This window comes from Pituophis catenifer, unplaced genomic scaffold (genome assembly GCF_029215685.1).
Source record: "Pituophis catenifer annectens isolate HBS135680 unplaced genomic scaffold, rPitCat1.0.hap2 SCAF_1, whole genome shotgun sequence".
NCBI classification, from domain to species: domain Eukaryota; kingdom Metazoa; phylum Chordata; class Lepidosauria; order Squamata; family Colubridae; genus Pituophis; species Pituophis catenifer.
Genome location: NW_027256881.1, coordinates 13399347 through 13424040, shown reverse-complemented (window position 1 = coordinate 13424040; position 24694 = coordinate 13399347). Strand labels below are relative to the sequence as shown.

The window sequence follows — 24694 nt, the reverse complement described above, 5'->3', positions numbered from 1 at the left end:
TTTATGTAAATGGAGGGACATATCGGACTCCTTGAAGCTCCTTTGTAGAACTGGAGAAAACCATGGTTGAAGTTAGCAATGGAAGACCAAGTTTGTTAAACATTCAGAAGGCTTTGGGAAAGGAAGACTCTTCTAAAAACATAACCTTCTGTGTTCATTCTGTGAACCTTCACGGAGATCAAACATACACAGATCAGCATCTGGATGCTAAGATGCTTATTCTGAACCTCCAGTTCATCTAAAGGAGCTTCTCTTAGTAGATGATAGAACTGGGTGGGTCTATTCAGATGTTGCTAAACTCATTTCCAGTAGGTACAACCAGTTTGATCTGTTAGAACATAAGAGGAGCTCTACTTACAAAAGTATAGATTTATCTAGTCTAGCATTCTTTTTCTCAGGGGGCTAACCAGATGCTCCAAGCTGGGCTTAACTTCTCCAGTGGGTCCATTGAAGTAAAGTAATTTAACTAATTGAATTTGTGATAATGTGTTTGCCACTTCAGCAAAGGGACATTCTTGTTCATTCTCCTGCACGGGATCCCCAACAACTCTTCCAGCATCTGGTCATGAAATCATGGATTAGTGCAAACGAGCAAAGATCTTCTTTTTTCCCATTTAGCCTTTAATCCTTGGGAATAATTATTTGTTTCTCTTCTGCTGCTTGTATTTGAACGTAACTGTTCAAAGTCCAGGGTCTTGTCTCTTGTGAAGACTTTGTTTGTTCTGACCGATCTCTCTTCATTCTCTGCTTCTTCTTACAGGATCACCTCTCCACAAACAGAGTTCCACATCTTCCACAGGTGCCTCCGAGAAGCTGCCAGGGTCAAAAATTGCTGAGGTGGGCGATGATTTCCTGGGGGACTTCGTGATGGGTGAACGTGTTTGGGTGAATGGAGTGAAGCCAGGCATAATCCAGTATTTGGGAGAGACCCAGTTTGCCCCTGGTCAGTGGGCAGGAGTTGTTCTAGATGACCCGGTTGGGAAGAATGATGGTTCTGTAGGCGGAGTGCGTTATTTTGAATGCCAGCCACTCCAGGGGATCTTCACGAGGCCCTCCAAGTTGACCCGCCAACCCACGACGGAGGGTTCAGGAAGCGATGCTCATTCTGTGGAGTCTCTGACAGCTCAGAATTTGTCCTTGCACTCCGGGACTTCCACCCCACCTCTTTCCACTCGCGTCATTCCTCTGCGGGAGAGCGTTCTCAACAACACCATGAAGACTGGAAATGAATCTGGTTCCAACCTCTCGGACAGCGGATCGGTGAAAAAAGGGGATAAAGACTTCAGACTTGGGGACCGTGTCCTTGTAAGTTCCTTTTTAGTATTTCTTGAATGAGCGATATTTTAGGAAGTTCTGGGGGCTTAATTTTTTTTGAATGGAAAAGGTTGATTAGGATTTTTTTGACTGTCATTCCCATTTTCCTTTGGAAATTCACTGTTGGCACAAGGGGAAAGAAAGGCAAACCCCCTCATCCTTGAAGACATAAAAGACATGGTTATGTTAAAAAAAAGAGTATGAATAATGATCCCGCATGCATAGAGAAAGGATGTACTTTGAGGGCATAAAAATTAACTCTGTTTTTCCTTCCCCCGAATAATTACTTGTTAATTGATGAGATATGTTGCCTTACATTCACTAAGAATATATTACTTATATGCTGTTGAAAATTATTTCTTAAAATATTTCTCAGCTGCTTCCCATTTTAAAAAAATCTCAAAACGTTTTACAATAAAATAGTAAGATAAAACAGCATGTGATAAATATGAGCATTAAAACAGTGGATAGAATATATGGAGAACAAACAGCTGTATCTGTAAGTTAGGATATGCAAATATTATTAACTAGCTGGACGCCCGTGCTTCACTACAAAACTATGTGATCGGGCGTGATAAATTGACACTTAAAGCCTGAAACTTAATGTAGAATGTGTAACTCCGTAGCATCAGAGTGCGTTAATATAAGGCAACTGGGAGTTGGAACAGAAGGGGTGGTGGAGTAGAATGTCCCAGCCTGCAGGCCGGATGAGTCATGTGCTGGCCACGCCCATGCCCGGTTTAGCGAAGCGGTAGCATCAGAGCATGTTAATATAAGGCAACTGGCAGTTGGAACAGAGTTCTTTTCAGGTGGGGAGGGGGAGTAGAATGTGTAGCTCCTTAGCATCAGAGCGTGTTAATATAAGGCAACTGGCAGTTGGGACACAGTTCCTTTCAGGTGGGGAGGGGGAGTAGAATGTCTAACTCCTTAAGCATCAGAACTTGTGAATATAATACTGTATATGAAATACTAATGATCTGATGGTCATTTCGAAAAATCCTTTCTTAGCGAGCATCTAAAAGCCAAGGGGAACATACGTGCCAAATTTTAAGTTTGTAGGCTTTACCATTCTGGAGTTTTTGTGATGATTGAGTGATATTTGGCTTACACACATACATTTGGGTATTTTTGGCAGGGTCTCCCTTGCTTTCTGGGTGCTGCATGATGGTAGATAGATTCTTCCATGAGCAAGTTTCCTGTGTCTTCTGCCAGGGAAACCTTAGATTCTCTATGAGCAAGTCAGCCATGCAGTAAGATATGCCTATATGGCGGAGTGATGGACTCAGAAATGTTCCCACAGACCTGTGAAGATGGTTTTCAGAGGTTTATGTGCAAGATTTCAGGTTGAGCCCCACAAGCTATGAAAAAGATCTTGAGGAGCAAAGGACCTGATGCTAGATGAGTAGAAATGCCAGATATGCAGGCTTTGTAGGCTCTTTCTAAGTGTGACTCCACTGTCTCTTTCAACATCATGTCCCAAACTCATCACAGCATTTTTTCCAGGCAGGAGAGAGAAAAATCCAGAGCAAAAATTCTTGTTTGCTTGTTGGTTAGAATGCAATATTGCAGGCTAACACCGCCTACAGCCAGCAGTTCGATCCTGACTCAAGGCTCAAGGTTGACTCAGCATTCCATACTTCCGAGGTCGGTAAAATGAGGACCCAGATTGTTGGGGGCAAGATGCTGACACCATAAACCGCTCAGAAAGTGCTATCAAGCACTGTGGAGCGGTTCATAAGTCTTAAGTGCTATTGCTATTGCCGTTTCCTTTGCTGTATAGGGTATCATTCTAAATTGCCTCCTAGCCCACTTTTTGAGCTATGAAATTGGAAACGGGGATTGCACAGTTCAGAGGGCCATGCCTGGACAATCAAAAAGTCAGAAATGAGACTGTGTGGCTGCTTGTTTAAGCAGCCGCCTTCATGGTGATTAGGGCAAGTCAGGCAAACGGCTGTAGCAGCAATTGGTCTTCCTGCAGGGAGTAAAACAGTTGTTCCTTTGACAGTGGAGCCCTTTTTATTCTTTTCTTTTTTAGTTTTATTACTTCCTTTAATCTTTTTAATTGTAATGTTTAATCAAATTACTATTGAAAAAACGGAGCAGTACTGGGGCTGAGTGATCTGTAGACCTCAGCAAATTTCTCTCCAGTTTCACAGACGTGCGCTAAACTTTTGGCTCATTGAGTAGCAGAATAAATCAGGCAGAGGCCTAACTTGATTATGATAAGTGTGTTTAGATATAATATATGGTTATATTTTTAACCCACCTTTTTAATGTATATTTTGATCAGCTGAAAAATAAAAGACAAAGGAGATTAAACAGTAGAGAAATGTATGTGCCTCGTGTATATGTCATTTTAAGCAATAATTTCAGGCAGGGGTGAAATCCAGCAGGTTCTGACAGGTTCTGGAAAACCGGTAACGGACATTTTGAGTAGTTCGGAGAACCAGTAGCGGAAATTTTGAGTAGTTCAGAGAACCGGCAAATGCCACCTCTGGCTGGCCCCAGAGTGGGGTCGGAATGGAGAATTTGCAATATCCTTCCCCCAGGAGTGGGGAGGGAATAGGGATTTTGCAGTATCCCTTCCCCAGGAGTGGGGTGGGAACGGAGATTTTGCAGTATCCTTTCCCTGCCATGCCTACCAAGCCACACCCACCAAGCCACACCACCTTGACCAAGCCATGCCCACAGAACCGGTAGTAAAAAAAAAATTCGATTTCACCACTGATTTCAGGTGTAAAAAACTTGGCATAAATTATTAATGCTCCTGTCTTCACAGAGGAGGTGATGGCTTTATACCAGGGGTCTCCAGCCTTAGCAACTTTAAGCCTGGTGGACTTCAACTCCCAGAATTCCCCAGCCAGCAAAGAATTCTGGGAGTTGAAGTCCTCCAGGCTTAAAGTTGCCAAGGTTGGAGACCCCTACTTTATACTGTTTGGGCAAACCAGGGTTTATTAGACAATAAAGCAGGCTGGTGCGCTATATTAATTTGCATACATTAAGCCAGAATCTCGATTTCAAGTGTGGTGTTTTGTTTTTTGTTCTTGACAAGAGAAATATATATATATATGTGGTGGAGGGGTGGGTTCTACTTACCTTTACTACCGGTTCACAACAGGATTGCGCGTGCGTGAGCAAGGTGAGCGCACGCGCCTTCTGATGACATCAGGGTCAGTGGGCGGAGCCTCCCACCGGTTTTACTACCGGTTCTATAGAACTGGTCTGAATAGGGGGCAACGCACCACTGATGTGGTATGAGCCTCGGCATAGTGTTGGTCTATGTTCACTCTGCAGACATCAGGATGAAATGAACGTAAAATAAAAATGAAGCCAGATGGAGCAGGGAGCCAGGCAATATCAAGGAAAGAATTTGTAGGCATCTTAGTCCTCTATTGCCTTTCCTCTGATCTGTGGGCTGAGGCTACGACACCTTTCTATGATTGATAAGCAGTCTTTCCTTATATAGGTAGTCCTTGCCTTACAAAAGTTCACTTAATGAGCATTCAAAGTTACAACGGGATTGAAAAAAGTGACTTAGGATCATTTTTCACACTTACAGCCGTTGCAGTGTCCCCACAATCACATGATCAAAATTCAGATGCTTGGCAGTTGTCTCATATTTATGACGGTTGGCAGTGTTCCTGGGGTCATGTGATCACCTTTTTTGACCATCTGACAAGCAAAGTCAATGGGGAAGTTGGATTCACTTAATAACCGTGTTACTAACTTTACAGCTGCAGATTCAGCTAATAATTGTGGCAAGCAAGGTCAGAAAATGGGGCAAAACTCACTTAACAAATGTCTCACTTAGCAATAGAAAGTTTGGGCTAAATTGTGGTCATAAGTCGAGGACTACCTGTATATTACAGATAACTCAGAGATTGATATTAGATTCAGATTTACTTTCTGGCCAGTCTTTGCTCGACAAATTATAATCTGTATTGATTTACAGATAAGCCCACCCATGGATAAGCAGATCCTCGAATTTTGAACCAAAATACCAAGAAAAATGTGCCACTCGCAGCACCTGCAATTTTCATGCTATTTTGGTTCAAAATTTGAGGGTCTGCTTATCCGCAGATAGAAATGTGCACACTTTCATACAGTAGATATATACCGTATTTTTTGGTGTATAAGATGCACTGTGCTATAAAACGCACCTACCTTTTTTGGTGAGGAAAAGAAGAAAAAGAAATCTCCCTCTGCCTCTGAGCAATTTTGCCTCATTACAGCAAACAGCCTGCTTTACTTTCATTTTCGTTTTCAGCATAGCTTGATTAGCAGAAGGGGAAAAAAATCTGCTCCAGCAATTTTCTTCCTTGAAGCAAGCAGCAGAGCCCTGCACAAAACAGCTGAGAGCAAAACAGCTGAGAGTCGGGAGGCCGATCCAATGAACTTGTGCTAATTAGGCTGTGCTAAAGCTGAAAGGAGCTGTTTTTTCTTGCTGTTTGCTGCAAGGAGGTAACTGCTGGGAGGCAGAGGCCAAAGGGTGGGGGGCAGTGGGTGGGCGGTGGGTGGGCGGTGCTACATTCGGTGTATAAGACGCACCTAAATTTTCACCCCCTTTTAGGACGGAAAAAAGGTGCGTCTTATACTCTGAAAAATACGGTAAGTAGTCCTTGATTTACAATCACAAATGGAACCAGAATTTCTGTTTACTGAACAAGGCAGTTATTAACTCTCACCCAATTTTACAATCTTTTTTGCCACGGTTCTTAAGTGAATCACTGCAGTCGCTAAGTGAATCCGGATTCCTCCATTGACTTGGCTTGTTGGAAGCCAGCTGGGAAGGTTGTAAACGGCCATCGGGATGCTACAACTGTTGTAATTGCATCCTAGTTGCCAAGCATTTTAATCATGTGACCGTAGGGATGCTGTAGTGGTAGTATGAGGACAGGTCGAAAGTCACTTTTTCAATGCCGTTGTAACACTTGCTAAACAAATGGTTGTTAAATCAAGGACTACCTGTATATGGGAACTATAAACCTTATCTACTTATGGATAAGCTCATCCACAGATAAGCCGAATCCAATTTTGGGGGTATATTTTGGCACTTTAGAGTTTTGGTTCATCTGCGAGTACAGGTATTCCTTGCCTTACGACCACAACCGAGCCCTAAATTTCTGTTGCTAAGTGAGACAGTTGTTAAGTGACTTTTCGCCTATTTTATGACTTTTCGTGTCACAGTTAAGTAAACCACTGCAGTTGTTAAGCTAGTAACATGATTGTTAAGTGAATCTGGCCTCCTCGTTGACTTTGCTTGTCAGAAGGTCGCAAAAAGCTGATCACATGACCCCGGGATACTGCAACTATCATAAATATGAGTCCGTTGCCAAGCGTCTGAATTTTGATCACTTGACCATGGGAATACTTTCAATGGTCGTAAATGTGAAATACGATCAGAATTCACTCTTTTCAGTGCCTTTGTAACTTTGAACGGTCACTAAATGAACTGTTGTAAGTTGAGGACTACCTGTATATACAGTTTCTCTCCTGTGTCAGAGGACATCCCTTGACATGAAGGCATTTGATGAATGTAGGCTATAAATTTAGTTCTTAGGATTGTCTGAAGGAAGGATAGCAAAGATCTGAATCAGTCATTTCACAATCTGCTCCTGGATTCATTCATTCTTTCTTTCTTTCTTTCTTTCTTTCTTTCTTTCTTTCTTTCTTTCTTTCTTTCTTTCTTTCTTTCTTTCTTTCTTTCTTTCTTCCTTCCTTCCTTCCTTCCTTCCTTCCTTCCTTCCTTCCTTCCTTCCTTCCTTCCTTCCCTCCCTCCCTCCCTCCCTCCCTCCCTCCCTCCCTCCCTCCCTCCCTCCCTCTCTCTCTCTCTCTCTTTCTTTCTTTCTTTCTTTCTTTCTTTCTTTCTTTCTTTCTTTCTTTCTTCAGAACAGGCCACCCTAAGAAATGGAGACATTCCTATTATGGATTATTTACCCCTTTGTTTTTGATTTTCTGTTTTCTATTTTCAAATCCTTTATGGTCCTAGCTGACTTTTTCATTTCTAATTAGGGAGTGTTAGGAAAATTTGTTTCAAAATATACATTAATAAAGAGACAGCTGAAGCTTCCAAAAAGCGTGGGAATTAGTGTGTTGCACTGTCTTAATTCTACCTACCGTGGCTTTTCTCTTGTGAAAAAGCCTCTCATAGTACTTGAAATATTTGGGTAGAACTTCCATGTGCCAAAGCAGTAATATTTAGAAAATACTGTAGAATTGAAGATAAACAGGACAAATAAATTGTTGCCTGATCATAAATTTTTTAAGGAAATTTTCTGTTGGAAGTAATGCAAAATAATAGACGTGTAATTCAAATATTGTATTCTGTAATTAAAGATTCAACATACAAATGGATCTGAACAAGTTCCTGAGAAACAAAGAAGCCATTTTGATGTCACCAAGAGGCTGAGGAAAGTCTTGGTAAATGTAAAACAGGCAAGCAATGTAATTTTCTTGAGAACTGCGGCATAATTTGAAAATTGCAGAGGAAGCATAGATGTTATGACTGACTCTTAATTGAGGCCACATGTCTTTATTGTCCAGTCTTCCTGCTAGGGACAACAGGGTGGGGTGGCCCTCTTCTCTGGAAAGCCTTAAAAAAGGATTCGGTCTTAATTATGTGTGTGTGTTTTTTTAATTCATCCCATTTCCACCCAGTCCATCTCACCTAAGTGATTCTGTGCAGTTTACAGTACAATAAACGCCATAATATAAAACATAAATAAGAACAACATCAAAAAACATAATTAAGAAGGTGTAGATGAAATTATTTAAAAAGTTTAAAAGGCAGAGAAAACACTGTTGTGGCAGTAATCACCCACTCCAAGGGTGCATAATCCTCTTCTCGATTTACATTTCTGTGCACTTTGGATTTTCAACAAATATACTTTGTAAATTTTATTTTTAATGTCCCTTCTGTTGCTAATATTGAACTATACATGTTTACATAGATAAAATTACTGGCTGCTCTGTAATTAGGAGACAGCAGCTGGCTGTTTTAAGAAGACATGGAGTTTGCAGAGCCATGCGCTTGGATGTGGGAATTATGAAGGAAACCCAGGGGTGAAATGCTACCAGTTCGGGCGAACCAGTAGTGATAAAAACTACCGGTTCAGGCAAACCGATAGTAAAAAAAAGAAAGCTACCGGTTGGAAATCCTGCTTTCTAGCTAATCTAAATAGCGCGGCACAGCTATCCGTCCCCCCCCACTGTTTTACTTACCTTCAAACGGCTCCTTTTTCCGCACAAAGCGCATGTTTGGTGCTCACTGTGCATGCATGCGCAATGTGTGGCACTCACTGTACATGCGCGCACGCAGCGCGCATCTGGCATGCACCGTGCAGGTGCAGGCAGCAAACCGGTGGCAACTGGCGGAGGATTCCACCATTGAGAAAACCCAAGCAGAATTCAGTGGGATTAATAATTGTGAATGCAAGCTTGGGTATCTTGTGTATTGAACTTTTTTTGTGTGTGGAAATTAGAGTACACAAAAATTCCCATATGACTTAAAATTGAAGAAAGCAGTCTCCAGCTTTTTAATGCTTTTCAATACTTTCTTTAAAAATCTTACCTACAACTTCTTTCAAGTTTTTTTTTTTTTTACCTGCATGGAGATTTTTTCCCCCATTAAGGAAATAAGATCATAATTACTTTGGAGTTACCTGAGTTCAAAGCTTGGAATTATCTTGCAAATGGAGCTGTTGGCTTTACAGCTCTCCGTTATGGACACTAAAGATAGTCCTCTACTAAGGACCTGGGTTTTATTTTTATTTATTTGTTTGTTTGTATCCCGCCTTCATTATTTTTACAAATAATTCAAGATGGTGAACATATCCAACACAACTTCTTCTTCCTTCTACAACACGCCCCACAACAACAATCCTATGAGGTGAGTTGGGTTGAGTGACTGGCTCAAAGACACCCACCTGGCTTTCATGGCTAACACAGGATTAGAACTCACAACCTCCCACTTTTTAGTTTGGTGCTTTAATTGGGACCGGAATTTCCACTGCTAAGCAAAGCAGTTGTTTAAGTGAGTTGCGTCTGATTTTAAGAACTTTTTTTTTGTCACAGTTGTTAAGAGAATCATGCAGTTATTAAGCCCATTGACTTTTCTTGTCAGAAGTTAGCTGGGAAAATCACAGATGGTGATCTTATGACCTTGGGATGGTGCAACCATGCTGGTTTTCAAGGGCCCCAAATTTTGATCATGTGACTATGGTGGGAAGGGGGTGCTGCAACAGTTGTAATTGCAAGGATCACTTTTTTCAGGGCTATTGTAATTTCAGTCACTAAGCAAATAGTTGTAAGTCAAGGACTACCTATTTTTGTGACTTGAGGTTTTGTTTTATTTTAAAGCTATTAGTTAGAACAACATAGTTAGAACAATGATGCAAACTATTGGTCTGTGTAGTCCAGGGTGATCTACAGGTGCTGAATTCCCACACGGAATGAAGCCTGGTTTGCAGAATCAAGAATAAACCATGGATGACTGGGATCATACAGCATGCTAACCTTTAAATTGGAGTGTATAAATCACAGTGTCTGGGTTGATACAACATGCGAAGCTAAAACCAAGTTCTGACATAGAGCTGTGAAGCACACTTTTTTGTGTTATGTTGAGTTCTAAGCCACTTTGAACACTCACCTCTGGTGAAGGATCTCTAGAAATGAACTTCTAGAGCAGGGCCGTCAAACTTGGGCCGGATGCGTCATGCGCTGGCCACGCCCACGCCCGGTTTAGCGAATGGGAAAAAGTTGCGAAATGGGAAAACCCCTGTTCTAGAGGGAAAAACCAGTGAATTGCCTCTCTACAGCAAATGCACATCAGTGCTTGAAATTGATGGTTAATGGCAGGCAATGCAGGGTACATCTTTTAGTACCCACCTTTGTTTTCTTATAGTTCTGAACAGACTGTTGCTTTCTATATGGCCATGTTGGAATGAAAACAAAAGGGGTTGCTTTCCATTGCACTTCATTGAGTGTGGGTGGTCTCGGAGCAGTGACAGCCTTGCAGTGATGAGACAGGATAATTTAAGCTTTTGCTGTCTCCTGTCTCTCAGAGGTATTATTTTCTTGTTGCTGGAGAGATGCAGTCTCTGGTTGAGCTGCCTTTGAAGACTTAACTCTAGTCTTTTACTGGGGCATACTGGGGAGAGGGAGGAGAGAAGGAGGACCCAGATTCTAAAGCCTGCATTAGGCTGGGTTCAAAAGAAACATTTCATGTTTTGCTTTTGTTTAAAATGTTGATTTCGCTTATTGTTTAAGGCTGGTGGAGCATATTTATGGGTTTGAAACGATCTGGATTTACTACAGAGAAAGAGAAGGGCTTAGACATTGTTCTTAAGTCCTTAAGCCTAAGACATTTGGAAATATAGGTAGTCCTCGGTTTATGTCCATTCATTTAGAGACAGTTCAAAATGATGGCAGTGCTGAAAAGGATTGACAAACTGTCCTTGAATTTTCAGCCATTGCAGTGTTCTGCAGTTATGTGTTCACAATTCAGGCGCTTGAGTTAATAAATTGTTAGTAAAATGTGACTTAGAAACTGAACATGTAAATATTTTGTATGATTAAATGGATCCAGAATTTAGATACAACTAGAAAACCCATGATCCTTTGGGTCATCCTTTAGAGATATTTCCTTACAGACTGACCACAGGCAGGCAACAAATCGGCAGGAAGCGGAATGACTTTCAATTTCTTGCTGGTTTTTCCTGTGCACGTTGCTTGTGGAAATCTGGCGGGGAGCATTGGAAATCATGATCATGTGACCATGGCTGACTGCAGGGTGCAGTAGCGTTGCCGAACCCACAAGTTTGCAAATGCAGCTGTTCTGAAATCCTTGAAATTTCAATACCTCTGATGCCAGATTTTGGATGCATTCCTTAAATTAGCCCATTCCAGGTTCTTTGCTTCAAAAACTGTTGCCCTATGATGCACTATTTTAAGTAATTGAAGGTTACAGACAGGCAAGACTTATACTTGCATATAAATCAGAGGTGGGTTTCACATAATTTTACTACCGTTTGCTGCACACTGAAAATGTGAGCGCATGTGCGATTGCTTGCGCATGTGCCTTCCGCACATGCATGTGGCCTTCCACACATATGTGCGGCCTTCCGTGCGTGCGCTTTGCTCACACGTGTGGCTTGCACGCATGCACGCAGCTTAGAAAACGTGGCTAAATAGAATGGCATAGCGCCAGGGCGGGTGGGCAGTCCCACCCGCAGGTCGCCAGTACCGGTTCACCCGAACCAGTCCAAACCGGCTGAATACCAACACTGATATAGATAATTGATATGCAATGGACGGAAAACATTACATTCGCATTCTCTGTTACACTTGTAAGATGTAAGATGTTTTGCTGCTGATACATTAGTACCGTGTTTCCCCGAAAATAAGACCCTGTCTTATATTTTTTTGAACCCCGAAATAAGCGCTTGGCCTTATTTTTGGGGAGGTCTTATTATTTTGGGGTGCAAGGAGCAAGATGGGGCTCCTCTTGCTATCTTACCTGATTTCCAGTTCTGTCTCCCTAACCCTAACCAGAGGAAATGGCAGGGACCGGCTGCACATGGGTTTAAATATTTTAGGGAGGGCTTATTTTAACATATGTGCTCAAAAGCCTGATTGGGCTTATTATCAGGGGATATCTTATTTTTGGGGAAACTGGATACTGATTGCTATAATGGACAATTCATTCTCTCAAAATCGTTGGAAATGTAATGATCTTGTTGGACCATTTTTTTCATATTTGATTGGAGTGTGTTGTAAACAATTTTGGGGAAATTTATACTAGAATGAAACAAATCGTAACTGCAGATTTTTGTAAAATATTACTAAACTTTATTAAATTTCCCCAAAGTATATAAACTAACATTGAACATGGTAACTGCTGCAAGGATATTCTATTTCTTATTGGAAAGCACATGCTGTTCTCTCGGTAGATGGATGGCTAATTAAGTTGTGGCAGTAGACACACTGATGTCTAAAATAAGTTTGTATTTCAAAAATAAATCTGATACAGAACTCTTATGGGAGACCATTTTTGGATTATAATTCTATAAATGGGCTTGGGGCGCACCCAACATTTGGTTTCTCTTAATATAAAGTCTTAATATGGTAACTTTCTAGATTTGCTAGATGAGAATAAATTTCAGGTACTTGGATAGAATTTACTGTAACTTTTAATCTTATTTTATGATTTATACTGATTATTGCTGTGTTATATATTAAATGGATTTCAAGAGTAATCTGCAATTTTCAGGACAATATAATATATAGAGTTACTTCAGTTAATGAAATATTGAAACTTTTAATCTAATTCTAGGATACTTGATAAATTGGGTTCTAAAGTGAAAACCATCCATTGGCTGGAATTTCTGCAATCTTATCCAATTCCATTGCCATAAATCTAGTTAAAGTCAATTCTAGGAGTATCTTGCTATCAGCTGAATCAGCTACTAAGACCTGATAATCTCTATATGATGGTTCTGACTGCTGTAGACACCACTCACCAAAATAATAATAATGTCTATATATTCATGGATAAGCCAAGAATTTTAGGTGCTGAAGTATACCAAAAAGACTGGGTTTTGCTTATCCACGATAGGCTTATCCTCAGACACAGCCATGGATGTTAAGACTGAAAAGGAGAGAATTGAGATGTTCAGTGTTCCAAGATAGGATGGCCACCAATTTGGATGGCCTTAAAAAAGAAATGGATTTATGATTATATCTTATGATTTGTGTTTTATCACTTTGTTGTTTGTTATACACTGAGAGCTTATGCACTAGAGACAAATTCCTTGTGTGTCCAATCACACTTGGCCAATAAAGAGTTCTACTCTACTCTACTCTACTCTACTCTACTCTACTCTACTCTACTCTACTCTACTCTACTCTACTCTTTCTATCCTATTCTTAATTGCACTCAACAATGAACAAAAGGGCCCCCATCAGTGAGCTGTTGGACAGTATTACTTGATCTGTTGTGTGGATGTTTGGATGGTTTAGGGGTGGGGAATTGTGGTGGGTGGGAATGTGTTTGGGGATTGTTATGTGTGTTGGACCTGGTGTTTGGGTGTTAAGTGAATTTCTTTGTATGGGTATACTGTGTATACACTTACAATGACAATGAAGTTGTTGTTGTTGTTAATGGCAAACAAGTCTATCAATGTTGAAGACTCAGTTACCTCTAGACCTGAGACAGTATGCCTAGTAGGAGGAAGGAAATACCTCCATCTCTTGCTTGGGCACCTCGGAGATATCTTGTTAGTTACCCACTGTGAGAAACAAAATGTTGCACTAAGATGAGCTCTGGGCTGATCCTACAGAGTTATTCTTATATTCTCAGGAGTGGTATAATATAATATTGAAGTGTTTGCGTTCTTCAGATAGCTGAATACAATTGTCTGGTGAAGAGTTGTTGGACACTTGAAAGACTGTATATTTTTGTGAACATTCAGTTTGACTAGTAAAAATATTGCTTTAATACAGATTTTTTATATAATTTCTTCTCTTTTCTCTTATCCTGCCTGATAAGGATTTCTGCATCACTTTGAGGCTTGCACTCTTCAAAAATGTTATTTGTCTTGGTTTTACTTTATGGCAAATACTATTATTACAGGTAGGCCTTGACTTATGTTTACAATTTGGGACCAGAATTTCCATTGCTAAGCAAATCATTGTTAAGTGAATCATGCCTGATTTTATGACTTTTTTTGGCCACAGTTGTTAAGTAAATGACTGCAGTTGTTAAGTGAATCATGCTCCCACCATTGCTGGTCAGAACCCCCTTGGGAAGGTCACAAATGATGATCACATGACCCCGAGATGCTGCAACCATCGTCTACATGCTAGTTGACAAATGTCCAAATTTTGGTCACATGACCATGGGGATGCAGCAATGGTCATAAGTGTGAGGACCAGTTGCAAGTCACTTTTCACTGATTTTGGAACTGAACAGTTGCTGAATGAATGGCCATGAGTCAAGGACTACCTGTATTCATCTTGGCTTCGCATTGTTTTTTGGAAATGAAAAATGACTGTTTTTAATCTTGTTATTAATCGCTTTCCCTTAGCCTTACACAAACCTCAATGTGTGTATTTGCTTATATGTGTGATTTTTTAAATATATATATTTATATATATATTTTTTAAAAAAATTCTTTCCATCAAATGACAGGTTGGTGGAACAAAAACTGGTGTGGTGCGCTATGTAGGGGAGACGGACTTCGCCAAAGGGGAATGGTGTGGTGTGGAGTTGGATGAACCTCTGGGGAAGAACGATGGAGCTGTTGCTGGAACAAGGTACCTGTAGACAACTTTGGAATAATTTAGGCCACCAAGCCCAACCTTCTGCTCAGTGCAGACTCCAATCTCTGGCGAATGTCTGTGGGTTGAAATCAACATCAGCTAAGACCCTTACTCTTCTTGGGGGAATAAACTACACTGAAAAGTCACTTTCTGGTTGTTGGGTCAAGGTTTTTTCTAACTTTCTGCCGGACTTCCTTCTAAAAGTTAACCGGTGATTTTGTCTCCTGAACTTGTGAGGGTCAGAAGACGCATGCTTTCTTTAGAGCATACGGGGATGTCTTGTTATATCTCCCCATCTCACTCCCATCTGTTCTCAAGGTCCAGGATGGGCCAAATGCCCTCATTGTTTTCCTTTCAGGCTTGATTTTCCTCCTATGATACTATCTGAGCATGGATGAATGCCTGCCACTGATTTAGTGTGTGTCGTCCTTGAACAGGTGTTGGAACTGCAGTATGCAGAGAGATCTGTCAGGGATGCTGACACATGTTCTGCCTTCCCATAATTTGAAATAATTGAGATTTGAAATGTTCTTCTTGGAACAAAGCAAAAGATTGCATGCATTACTTGTCCTTATGCACACAATAAGTGTTCTTGGGTGGTCTACAACCGAAGCAAAATATGCTAGTGGGAAGGAAGTGAAGGATGCTGACAACTGCTTAAAAGATGGTTGGGAGATGGTGAGATATGATGGTGTGGTAGGGGAGAGAGAGGGAACGAAATATACCGTCTTCGCCTTGTTTTGCTTAGCCGAAACATGAAACCACCAAGGTCTTCTAACCTTTGGTTCTAATGAACCATGGGTGGCCTGAAATAAATTGGTAGATCGCCAGATCATGTTGTCTTGTTTTGGGTTCCAAAAAACAAAACAAAACAAAAAAACATTTTCCTCAGTTCAAGTGCAGATGGTCCCCGATTTATGACCACAACTGAGCCCAAAATTTCTGTTACTAAGCAAGGCAAGTGAGTTTTGCCCCATTTTCCTCATGCTCCACGAGCCACAGTGGCGCAATGGTTAGAGTGCAATACTGCAAGCTACTTCGGCTGACTGTCGGCTGCCTGCAATTTGGCAGTTCAAATCCCACCAGGCTCAAGGTTGACTCAGCCTTCCATCCTTCCGAGGTGGGTAAAATGAGGACCTAGATTGTTGGGGGCAATAAGCTGACTGGGTAAACCGCATAAAGGGGACTATAAAAGCACTGTGAAGTGGTATATAAGTCTAAGTGCTATTGCTATTGCTATTTTATGACCTTTTTTTTGCCACATTTGTTAAGCGAATCACTGTAAGTGTTGTCCATATTCATGTCAGAAGCCCCCACAAAGCTAACTGAAGGCTTCTTCTCGGCTGAAATTATTTGCCGGTGACAACACCATTGTCCAGGGGACACCCGATTGCTAAAAATAATGCAGTCTTCAAGGAGGTTCCTTTCATGTCCCCCAGGCGTTAAGTGAATCATGCAGTCATTTGTTAAGCAAATCTGGATTCCTTTTCGACTTCGCATGTCAGAAGCCAGCTGGGAAGATTACAGATGGTGATCAAATGACTTCCGGGACACTGCAACTGTCATAAGCACATGCCAGTTGCCAAGCACCCAAATTTTAATCATATGTCTGTGGGGATACTGCAATGGTCGTAGGTGTGAAAAACGGTCACAAGTCACTTTTTTTAGTGCTGTTGTAACTTGGAAACTAAATAAATGGTTGTACTAAGTCAATAGATGCCTGTAAATCTATAGTTCTTTTGTTTTTATTTCACACAAAGCCCTAACGTAATGGGGTGCTCTAGCCACACTGGAAAATCAATGGGGTATCCAAGTTTCTTGGCATTCAGCACTACACAGTAGCTATCCATTGCTGTCACCACACAACACCCACAAGATCAGAGAACACTCATTAGAGAGATACGCTTTGTCGGTGACTCAGCCCTGTATGGATGCATCAGTCAGTTTCTTGTTCTTTTTCCCTTACACTCGGGTAGGCTGCTGGGGGTTCGCAAGGTTCGGGAGAACCTCTAGCTAAGATTCTGTGCAGTTTGGAGAACCCCCAAATCCCACTCCTGGCTGGCCTCTCCCACCCTGCCCCTCCCCTCCCTGGAGTCCCCACGTGGCCCGTTTTGGATGCAGGTAAGTGCAGGGCGTGTGCGGAGGCTCGAGGAGGGCGAAAAATGGGCCTACTGGAAGTTCCGGAAGGCTGGAAATGAGCCTGTTTCTGGGGAGGCCATTTTCACCCTCCCAGAAGCTCAAAGAAAGCCTCCGGAGCCTAGGGAGGGCAAAAATGCCTCCCCCCCCCGCCATAGTGCAGGAGGCCGACTAGGCCATGCCCACCATGGCCACACCCACCAAGCAACTGGGCAGAGAACCCCTTGCTAAAATTTTTGAAGCCCACCCCTGCTTATACTGGTAACTTTCTAGAGCCTTTCAAGGGCAACAGCAGGATTAGATTTGTAGACTGAGTCAAATTGCAAATTAAGGTCTGTGAGAACAAGGAGGTTATGCTTATAAATCTTGGGAGTTGCAGCCTCCAAACATCTGGAGAAGGCCATGTTAGAGAAGGTTGCTCTGTTGATTGCTATTTCATTATGTGGTATGGAAGACCAAGGAATGAATTGGCAGGGAAATGTCTTTGCCACTGGAACCCCTACCCTTTTTTTTTTTTTGACATCTCATTGAAAGCATTCAAACAAGTGTTTTTGTATTTATTTGGAAAAGGCAGGTGGAAGCCGCGGATTGCAGCTGGCCTCTTCTCCCCAGCATGGCAGAGTTTTCCTTCAGCTTTCAGTGCTAATGCTTGAGCAATTCCTCCTCTATGGAGGCAGACAGTTTGGGACAGCTGCCAGCTCTCTGTGTGTGCTTGTGGGTGTCCACAAATTGGAAGCAATGTTCTGGAACAGCTGCTCACATCTGGGCAAATGTCTTGGCAGGACTATAAAAACCTTCCCTTCATTTTTTTCACTACTTGCTGCCACATCATATTACTGGCAATCCCCCCCTGCCCCCACCCCCACCCCGGTCCCTCCACTTTTCTGCGGCTTGCCTTGATTTTCATTCTCTTTTGGGGGCAAAGCCTGCCATTGTTTTGCCTTCTGGCCAAAAAATACAAGAGCAGCTTTTCTCCATTTGAAAATCTTTGGCTTTCCAAATCTTCATCTTCTATAATTTTGGGTGACTACAGTTCCTATCACTCCTAGATTGGCCATTGGCTGTCGTAACTGAGGATAACGGGAATGAAAAGTCCCATTATCAGAAAACACTAATGTTGAAAGACTGGCTAGTATATTGTTGGTAAGAATAAGGAGGGGGAGGGAGAGACAGAAAGAGAGAGAGAGAGAGAGAGAGGGAGAGCAAAAGCTAAATTACATAGGCATAGGATGTTATCATACAGTAGCATTGTTTATTAATACAGATAGTCCTTCACTTACAACCACAATTGCAATTGGAATTTCTGTTGCTAAGCGATGTGGCCACAAAGCACAATGTCATGAGATTGCATTGCTTAGTGGTAGCAACCTGGCAGTCTCTGTGGCCATTGTTAACAGGATGCTATTATTCATCGAATTCCATCCCATCCAAGCTATTCTGACCTTGATCCCCCTCAGCCCCGAGCCTCAGTTCTTCCCAGTACCTCCCCTTCAACTCCCCACAATTGCCTATTCACTCCATCTCTGCCTAGTTTGGCTGACCTGCACCTTGTTTTGAGGGATTGGAAAGCAGCCGCAAACCACACAGCTCGGGGACTGTTTGTCACGCCGCGACTGAAGGGTTTCTTAGTGCTTTGGGACTTCAAGAAGGTGGAGCCACTTCACCATCCCTGCAACCTTCTCTTCCTCTTCTGTCGCTATGCGGACAAAGACATTGGGAACCGCTTGGATTATCCATGGTTAAGGGAGTGCGTTATATAATGGAGATGCCTTCACGAGCAGCTACAAAATATGGAACCTCACTGGTGAGGATTTGCACCAGTGACTCAAGCAGCCAGGTGTTCTGTCCCCGTCTCACACACGCACACAAACAGACAGCCGGGGGTTAAATAAACTGGCAGACAACCAATTCTTCCAATAAGAAGCTTGGCAGCAACCCAATAGCTGCTTGCCAAGAACTTTACTCACAAACAAAATACACACAGTCAAGAATTGTCCAGTTCATAAAATAAATCCAAGGCCGATAATGTTGTTTCCAAAGATGCAATGTGACTCGATAGTAGTTAGTTTTGTCCGTCACAGAGTCTGAATGGCCACCTCACCCCCTTTTATACCCTGTGAGGTGTGGTCCAGTGACTCAGCTTAATCTCTGGCACGCCTTTTCTTCCATTGCGCGCGCTTATCTCTGCAACGCTGCCGAGGATCCAGCCAAGACTCATTTCCCTCATCACTGTCCACCTGTGGCTGCGTGGACGTGCTTGGCCCCGGCCCTATCTCTTGCCCTTCGGCGGACACCGAAGGCATTGCCAGAGAGGAGGGTCCTGGAGTTGGCCTTGCCAACTCCTCTCCTTCACTCTTGGAGGCCTCTCCTGCCGATGACACAGGCTCAGGTAACGGAGCCACAACACCAAGATGCTATTAGCGATGTATAGAAAGTGTTCCAGAACTTAATTTAACAACACAGTTTTTGTTGTTAAGTCACAGCCATCCCTGGAAATTTCAGCCACCCCAATCCTGTCCAGCAGAGTAGAGCAAAACCATCATGCCCCAGGAAGCTCCAACAGTGCAGTGTGCAAGCTGCTTTGTCCCAGGAAGCTTCAAGAGTTCAGTGCACAGCTGCCCTACCCTGGGAAGCTTCCAACTGTGAGGCACAAAACTGCAGAGTTGCTTAAAGTGCCCCAGTGGAGTGCCATTCTCAGTCGCCCTTGGCATCCAGCCTCCCCAGATGACCTTCACCGTTGTCTTGGCTCCCACTGCTGATAAGTTGTGCCCATTCTGCCCTGTTGCGAGGCAGCTGTTTTTGGCCACGTGAAGCCATCTTCCCCAGGTCCAACGAGAATGACATGTGCTATTTGAAGCATGGTGTGAATGGCCTTGGGAAGAAGTCCTGGTGTAGCCAGCAGCTGCTTCACATAGAGTCAGGCTGGGCATGCAATGGAAGGAAGACGCCAAAGAGCAGCTGGGCCTGGCAGGTTCTATGGAGGCCAGGGCACTAGAGGGGCAGCTGGGCCTCTGCACTTTGATGTTGGGGTTGCTGGCCATGGTGTTAGCATTGAGGCACTGTTTCTCAGTTCCAGCACTGGGCTGAAGTAGAGGCATAGGGGTAGGTGGTAGCAGTTGACTGAGACTACCGAAGTCCTTATGTCTCTACTTCAGTCCCAGCCCCATTGTGGTCACCCAGGAATGCTGCTGTGCAGGGTAGCCAAACATCCACAGATGTGGGGGAGATAGGTGGGTGGGGAAAAGCAGAATTACTCCTGCAGTCATAAGTGAGGGCAAGCTGCTGAGCCCATGAATTATAATCAAAATTGTAGTTGGGGTGCTACAACTGCTATAATTTTGGGCACCTGTCATAATTTCTTTTGCATAGTCTCGCCATAGCTTCAAAAGAGCCTTGGTGGCGCAGCAGACTAAAGTGCTGTTAGGTAGCATTTAGCTGCCAGCTGCCTGCAATTACTGCAAGTTCAAATCTCACTAGGCTCAAGGTTGACTCAGCCTTCCATCCTTCCTACGTAGGTAAAATGAGGACCCGGATTGTGGGGGCAATAAGCTGACTTTATATAAAAAAGAACACCGCTTAGAGGGGGCCGAAAGCCCTACTAAGCAGGTATATACAAAAGTATGAAGACTATTGCTTAATGCATTGTAAGCTGCCCTGAGTCTCCGGAGAAAGGGCGGCATATAAATCGAACAAACAAACAAATAAATTAAATAAATAAATTAAATAAATAAATAAATAAATAAATAAATAAATAAATAAATAAATAAAATAAATAAATAGTCACCGAACATATGGTTGTAAGTCGAGGATTGCAGCATCCCCATGGTCACATGATCAAAATGTGGGCACTTGGCAACTGGCATATGACAATTGCATTGTCCTGGGATCACATGAGCACTATTTGTAACCTTGCCAGTTGACCTCTGACAAGCAAAATCAATGGAGGAAGCCAGATTTGCTTAACGACTGCATTATTTACTTAATAACGGCAGTGATTTGCAGTGGAAAAAGGTCATAAAATGGGGCAAAGCTCACTTAACAACTGTCTTGCTTAGCAATGGAAGTTTTGGGTTCAATTGTGGTTGTAAGTGAAGGACTATCTGTGTGTACCTTCATTATTATGCTTTATTGGGCATTGTAGCAAGTTCATTGTACTGTAGGGTTTCAGTTATCAGGTATTTTTAAAATAGTTTTTGTTTCCTTTTGAAATACCTGCACATTATATTTGTAAATTATAGCCTCTTTGGTGTCTCTTGGAAGGGTAAAATCAGCCGTACATAATTATAACCCAGAAGCTCTGATCCTGGTGATCTTTGCATCAGATGTCACACTTTAAGGACAAAGAAGAGGGTGAATATAGATTCAACAAAGAGAGGAGCGTCGGCTGTAAATAAATCCACATACTGAGTTTATGGTTTATTTTATCTATCCATAAAGCTGAGTTGGGTTTTGATAATGGATTTACAATTGTTCAAAAAAATCACTCTTCAACTTTTTAATATGATTGAAGAAGAAATCATTAAATGCACAGGGAGTCATTCCATTAGCTGGGTTTAACTTTAATTTTATTTAATCAGATCAAGCTTCTTTGACCTGGTCCGCCCACTCATGGCTCACAATCCAAAAAGGGTTGTATGTTCTCAGTTTGGCTGATGTCTGTGAAGCATGTTAAATTCATAACTGATGCACACAGTAGAGAAGAGAATGTGAAACTGGAAATGTTTTACGCTGGAAAATAGCTGAAAATCACTTCCTTCTTTCGTCTCCAGATATTTTCAGTGCCCGCCAAAATTTGGCCTCTTTGCTCCTATCCATAAGGTCATCCGGATTGGGTTCCCATCCACCAGCCCAGCCAAAGCGAAGAAAAGTAAGAGGATGGCCATGGGTGTCTCAGCCTTGACCCACAGTCCCAGCAGTTCGTCTATCAGCTCTGTCAGTTCCGTGGCCTCCTCCGTAGGGGGAAGGCCTAGCCGGAGTGGACTGGTAAGGTTCACCTTATAGAGTTTTGGAACAAGCCTTGATAATATCTCATGCATCATGGTGTAATCATGCACATACCATGAATTACGCAATCGTAACAGATGTGGGGAATGATGTCATAACCAGGGATGGGCTCCTGGGGATTCCGCAGGGCAATCCTCTAGTAAGCATCGCCGGGGTTCAACGAATCCTCAAATGCCACCCCTGGCTAGCCACGCCCACCCTGTCCCTCCTGCCCCACCCTTCCCAGGAGTCTCCACGTGGCCCGTTCATCATTCCAGGTAAGTGCAGAGGCTGCACAGAGAGTCTGGGAGGGCAAAAACCGGGCCTACCAGAGGTTCCGGAAATCCTGAAATGGGCCTGTTTCCAGCCTCCGAAGGGCCTCCGGACCCCGGGAGAAGCAGTTTTTACCCTCCTGGAGGCTCAAGCAAAGCCTCGGGAGCCTGGGGAGGGTGAACCCCCCCCCCCCATCGTGGTGCAGATGGTCGACTAGGCCATGGCCACACCCACCCAACAACAGGGCAGCGAACCCATTGCTAAAGTATCTGAAGCCCACCCCTGGTCATAACGTATATGTGTCATTTGTCCTTTTTCTAAAACACCTTTTCAGTGATCATTCAAGCCCTAGCATCACTGAGTTTCCAATTCCCTTCCCATTAGTTGAGAGAGATGATACAAGGACTTTTGCTCAAATAGCTGCCTGCAATTTACTGCTGGTTCGAATCTCTCCAAGGCTCAAGGTTGACTCAGCCTTCCATCCTTTCTAAGGTAGGTTAAATGAGGACCCAGTTTGTGGGGGCAATAAGCTGACTTTGTATAAATATACAAAAGTATGAAGGCTATTGCTTAACGCACTGTAAGCCGCCCTGAGTCTCCGGAGAAGGGCGGCATATAAATCAAATTAAAAAATATATATATATATATGGTATATCTCATAACAATGTTTCTCAGCCTTAGCGATTTGGAAATGTGTGGACTTCCAACGACATAAGATTGAAAATCAAGTTTGTCAGATGCTACCTCTTTTCAATCCTGCTCTATGGAGTGGAGAGTTTGTCTCTGACAGAAAGCCACTTGAAGAGACTAGAAGCATTTGAAATGTGGATTTACAGGCAGCTGTTACATATACGTTGGGTTGACAAAATCAGAAAGGAGGAGGTGATAAGCCACCTGGGAAAGCCAAGGGAAATCATCAAACCATAAAAAAAGCGAATATTTTGGACATGTGATGCGACACCCAGAAAAATATGGCATACGTCACTTAATCCTCCAAGGAAAGATTGAAGGCAAATGAGGTCCAGGCAGAAGAAGAACATCATGGCTTCAAAATCTAAGGGATTGGTTTGGACAAAACTCAGCAGCACTTTTTCATGCGGCTGTTGATAAAAATAGGATCACCAACATGATTGCCAACATCCGATGACGGATATAGCACAAGAAGAAGAAGGAGCAGTGGACTTCAACTCCCAGAATTCCCCAGTGAGCATGCTAGCTGAGGAATTTTGGGGGTTAAGTCCACACATCTTCAAATTGCCAAGGTTGAAAAACACTATTCACTTATGATTGTTTTTTTCTCTCAGAAACGCACAGTTTTGAAAGACAGATTGACAAGCTGGGACCTACAGCCCTGTTGGTGCCTCCAAGATGGCCTCCATCAACTGCCATTGTTTGGCAGTATGATCAAAGGGGAAATGGTGACTGGGGTTCATACATGGCATTGAGCCATTTCCTGTTAACTATGTTTTAAATCATAATTGGCTGAGGTCACAGAGAATTCTAAGCCATAAATCAGGATTTCCAAACCACAGTGGCTGGAGTCACATGACATTTAAAGCAAAAACCCATCAAAGGCATCTTTTATCACAGTGCATTGTGTGAACTCAATTGTTGAGTCTGCTTTCTTGCCCTGACTGGCACCAACACCATTTTCATTTCTCTCCTCAGTTCTTCATCTAAAACCCGATATGATAGTGGTTGGTTTTGAGAACAGATTAGGTAGGAAAGAGCTCATCCTGCCCAGTTTAAATGCATTTATGTGTTCAGGCTGTATTTTGATGCTCAATTTTGCAGCAATGTTAAAAGACAGGAAGTGGCTAACTGAATTTTCTCCATTGTGGTTTTCCAATGCTCCTTCTGCAGCTGACCGAGACCTCTTCTCGTTATGCCCGGAAGATCTCTGGCACGACAGCCCTTCAGGAAGCATTGAAGGAGAAGCAGCAGCACATCGAACAGCTCCTGGCTGAGCGTGACCTGGAGCGTGCTGAAGTTGCTAAGGCAACCAGCCGCATATGTGAGGTGGAGAAGGAGATTGCCATCTTGAAGGCTCAGCATGAGCAGGTAGGTAGACCTGTGCAGGTGAGAACCAAACAGGAAGTGTAATGGTATGTGGGAATGACCTTGAGAGATGGGGGAAGAGATGCTGCCTAGGGCAGAGGTCGGTAACCTTAAACACTCAAAGAGCCACAAAGGTCCTAACCGGAAGCCCCCGTTCAATTCTGGAGCCAACCGGAACTCCAGTTCCCCCATCATAATCTCCTAGCCAGGGGTGAAATCTAAAATTTCTTACTACCGGTTCTGTGGGCGTGGTTTGGTGGTGGTAGTGGGTAATGTGACTGGGTGGGCGTGGCCAATTTTTTTTTTAAAAAAAACTTTTTTCTACAACCTCTTCGGCTAAGAGGTTGTAAAAAAATGTTTTCAAAAGGCTCTGACGATCAGGGAACTCGGCTTGGATCGTCAGAGCATTTAAAAGAAAAAAAGGGTTTTTTTTCTTTTAAATGCCTTTGACGAGCCACGCAATCATCAGAGGCTTTTTTTTTTTTACTTTTAAAAGCATTTTTTCAGCCATAGTTGTAGAAAAAATGCTTTTAAAAGTAAAAAAAAAAGCCTCTGATGATTGTGCGGCTCAGCTGGGCATGGAGGGGGGGGGGCGCGGGGATTTTTGCTA

The 24694-nt window shown here is 42.8% G+C and overlaps 1 protein-coding gene across 1 annotated transcript in view; it reads left to right on the top strand.

The window, feature by feature from the left end:
- CLIP2 (CAP-Gly domain containing linker protein 2) overlaps nucleotides 1–24694 on the top strand; it is a 98100-nt gene that overhangs the window by 37678 nt on the left and 35728 nt on the right. The window contains exons 3-6 of the mRNA XM_070945659.1: nucleotides 761–1305; nucleotides 14504–14628; nucleotides 21540–21753; nucleotides 23890–24087. Coding sequence (XP_070801760.1) covers nucleotides 761–1305; nucleotides 14504–14628; nucleotides 21540–21753; nucleotides 23890–24087 — 1082 coding nt within the window. The remainder of the gene's footprint in view (nucleotides 1–760; nucleotides 1306–14503; nucleotides 14629–21539; nucleotides 21754–23889; nucleotides 24088–24694) is intronic.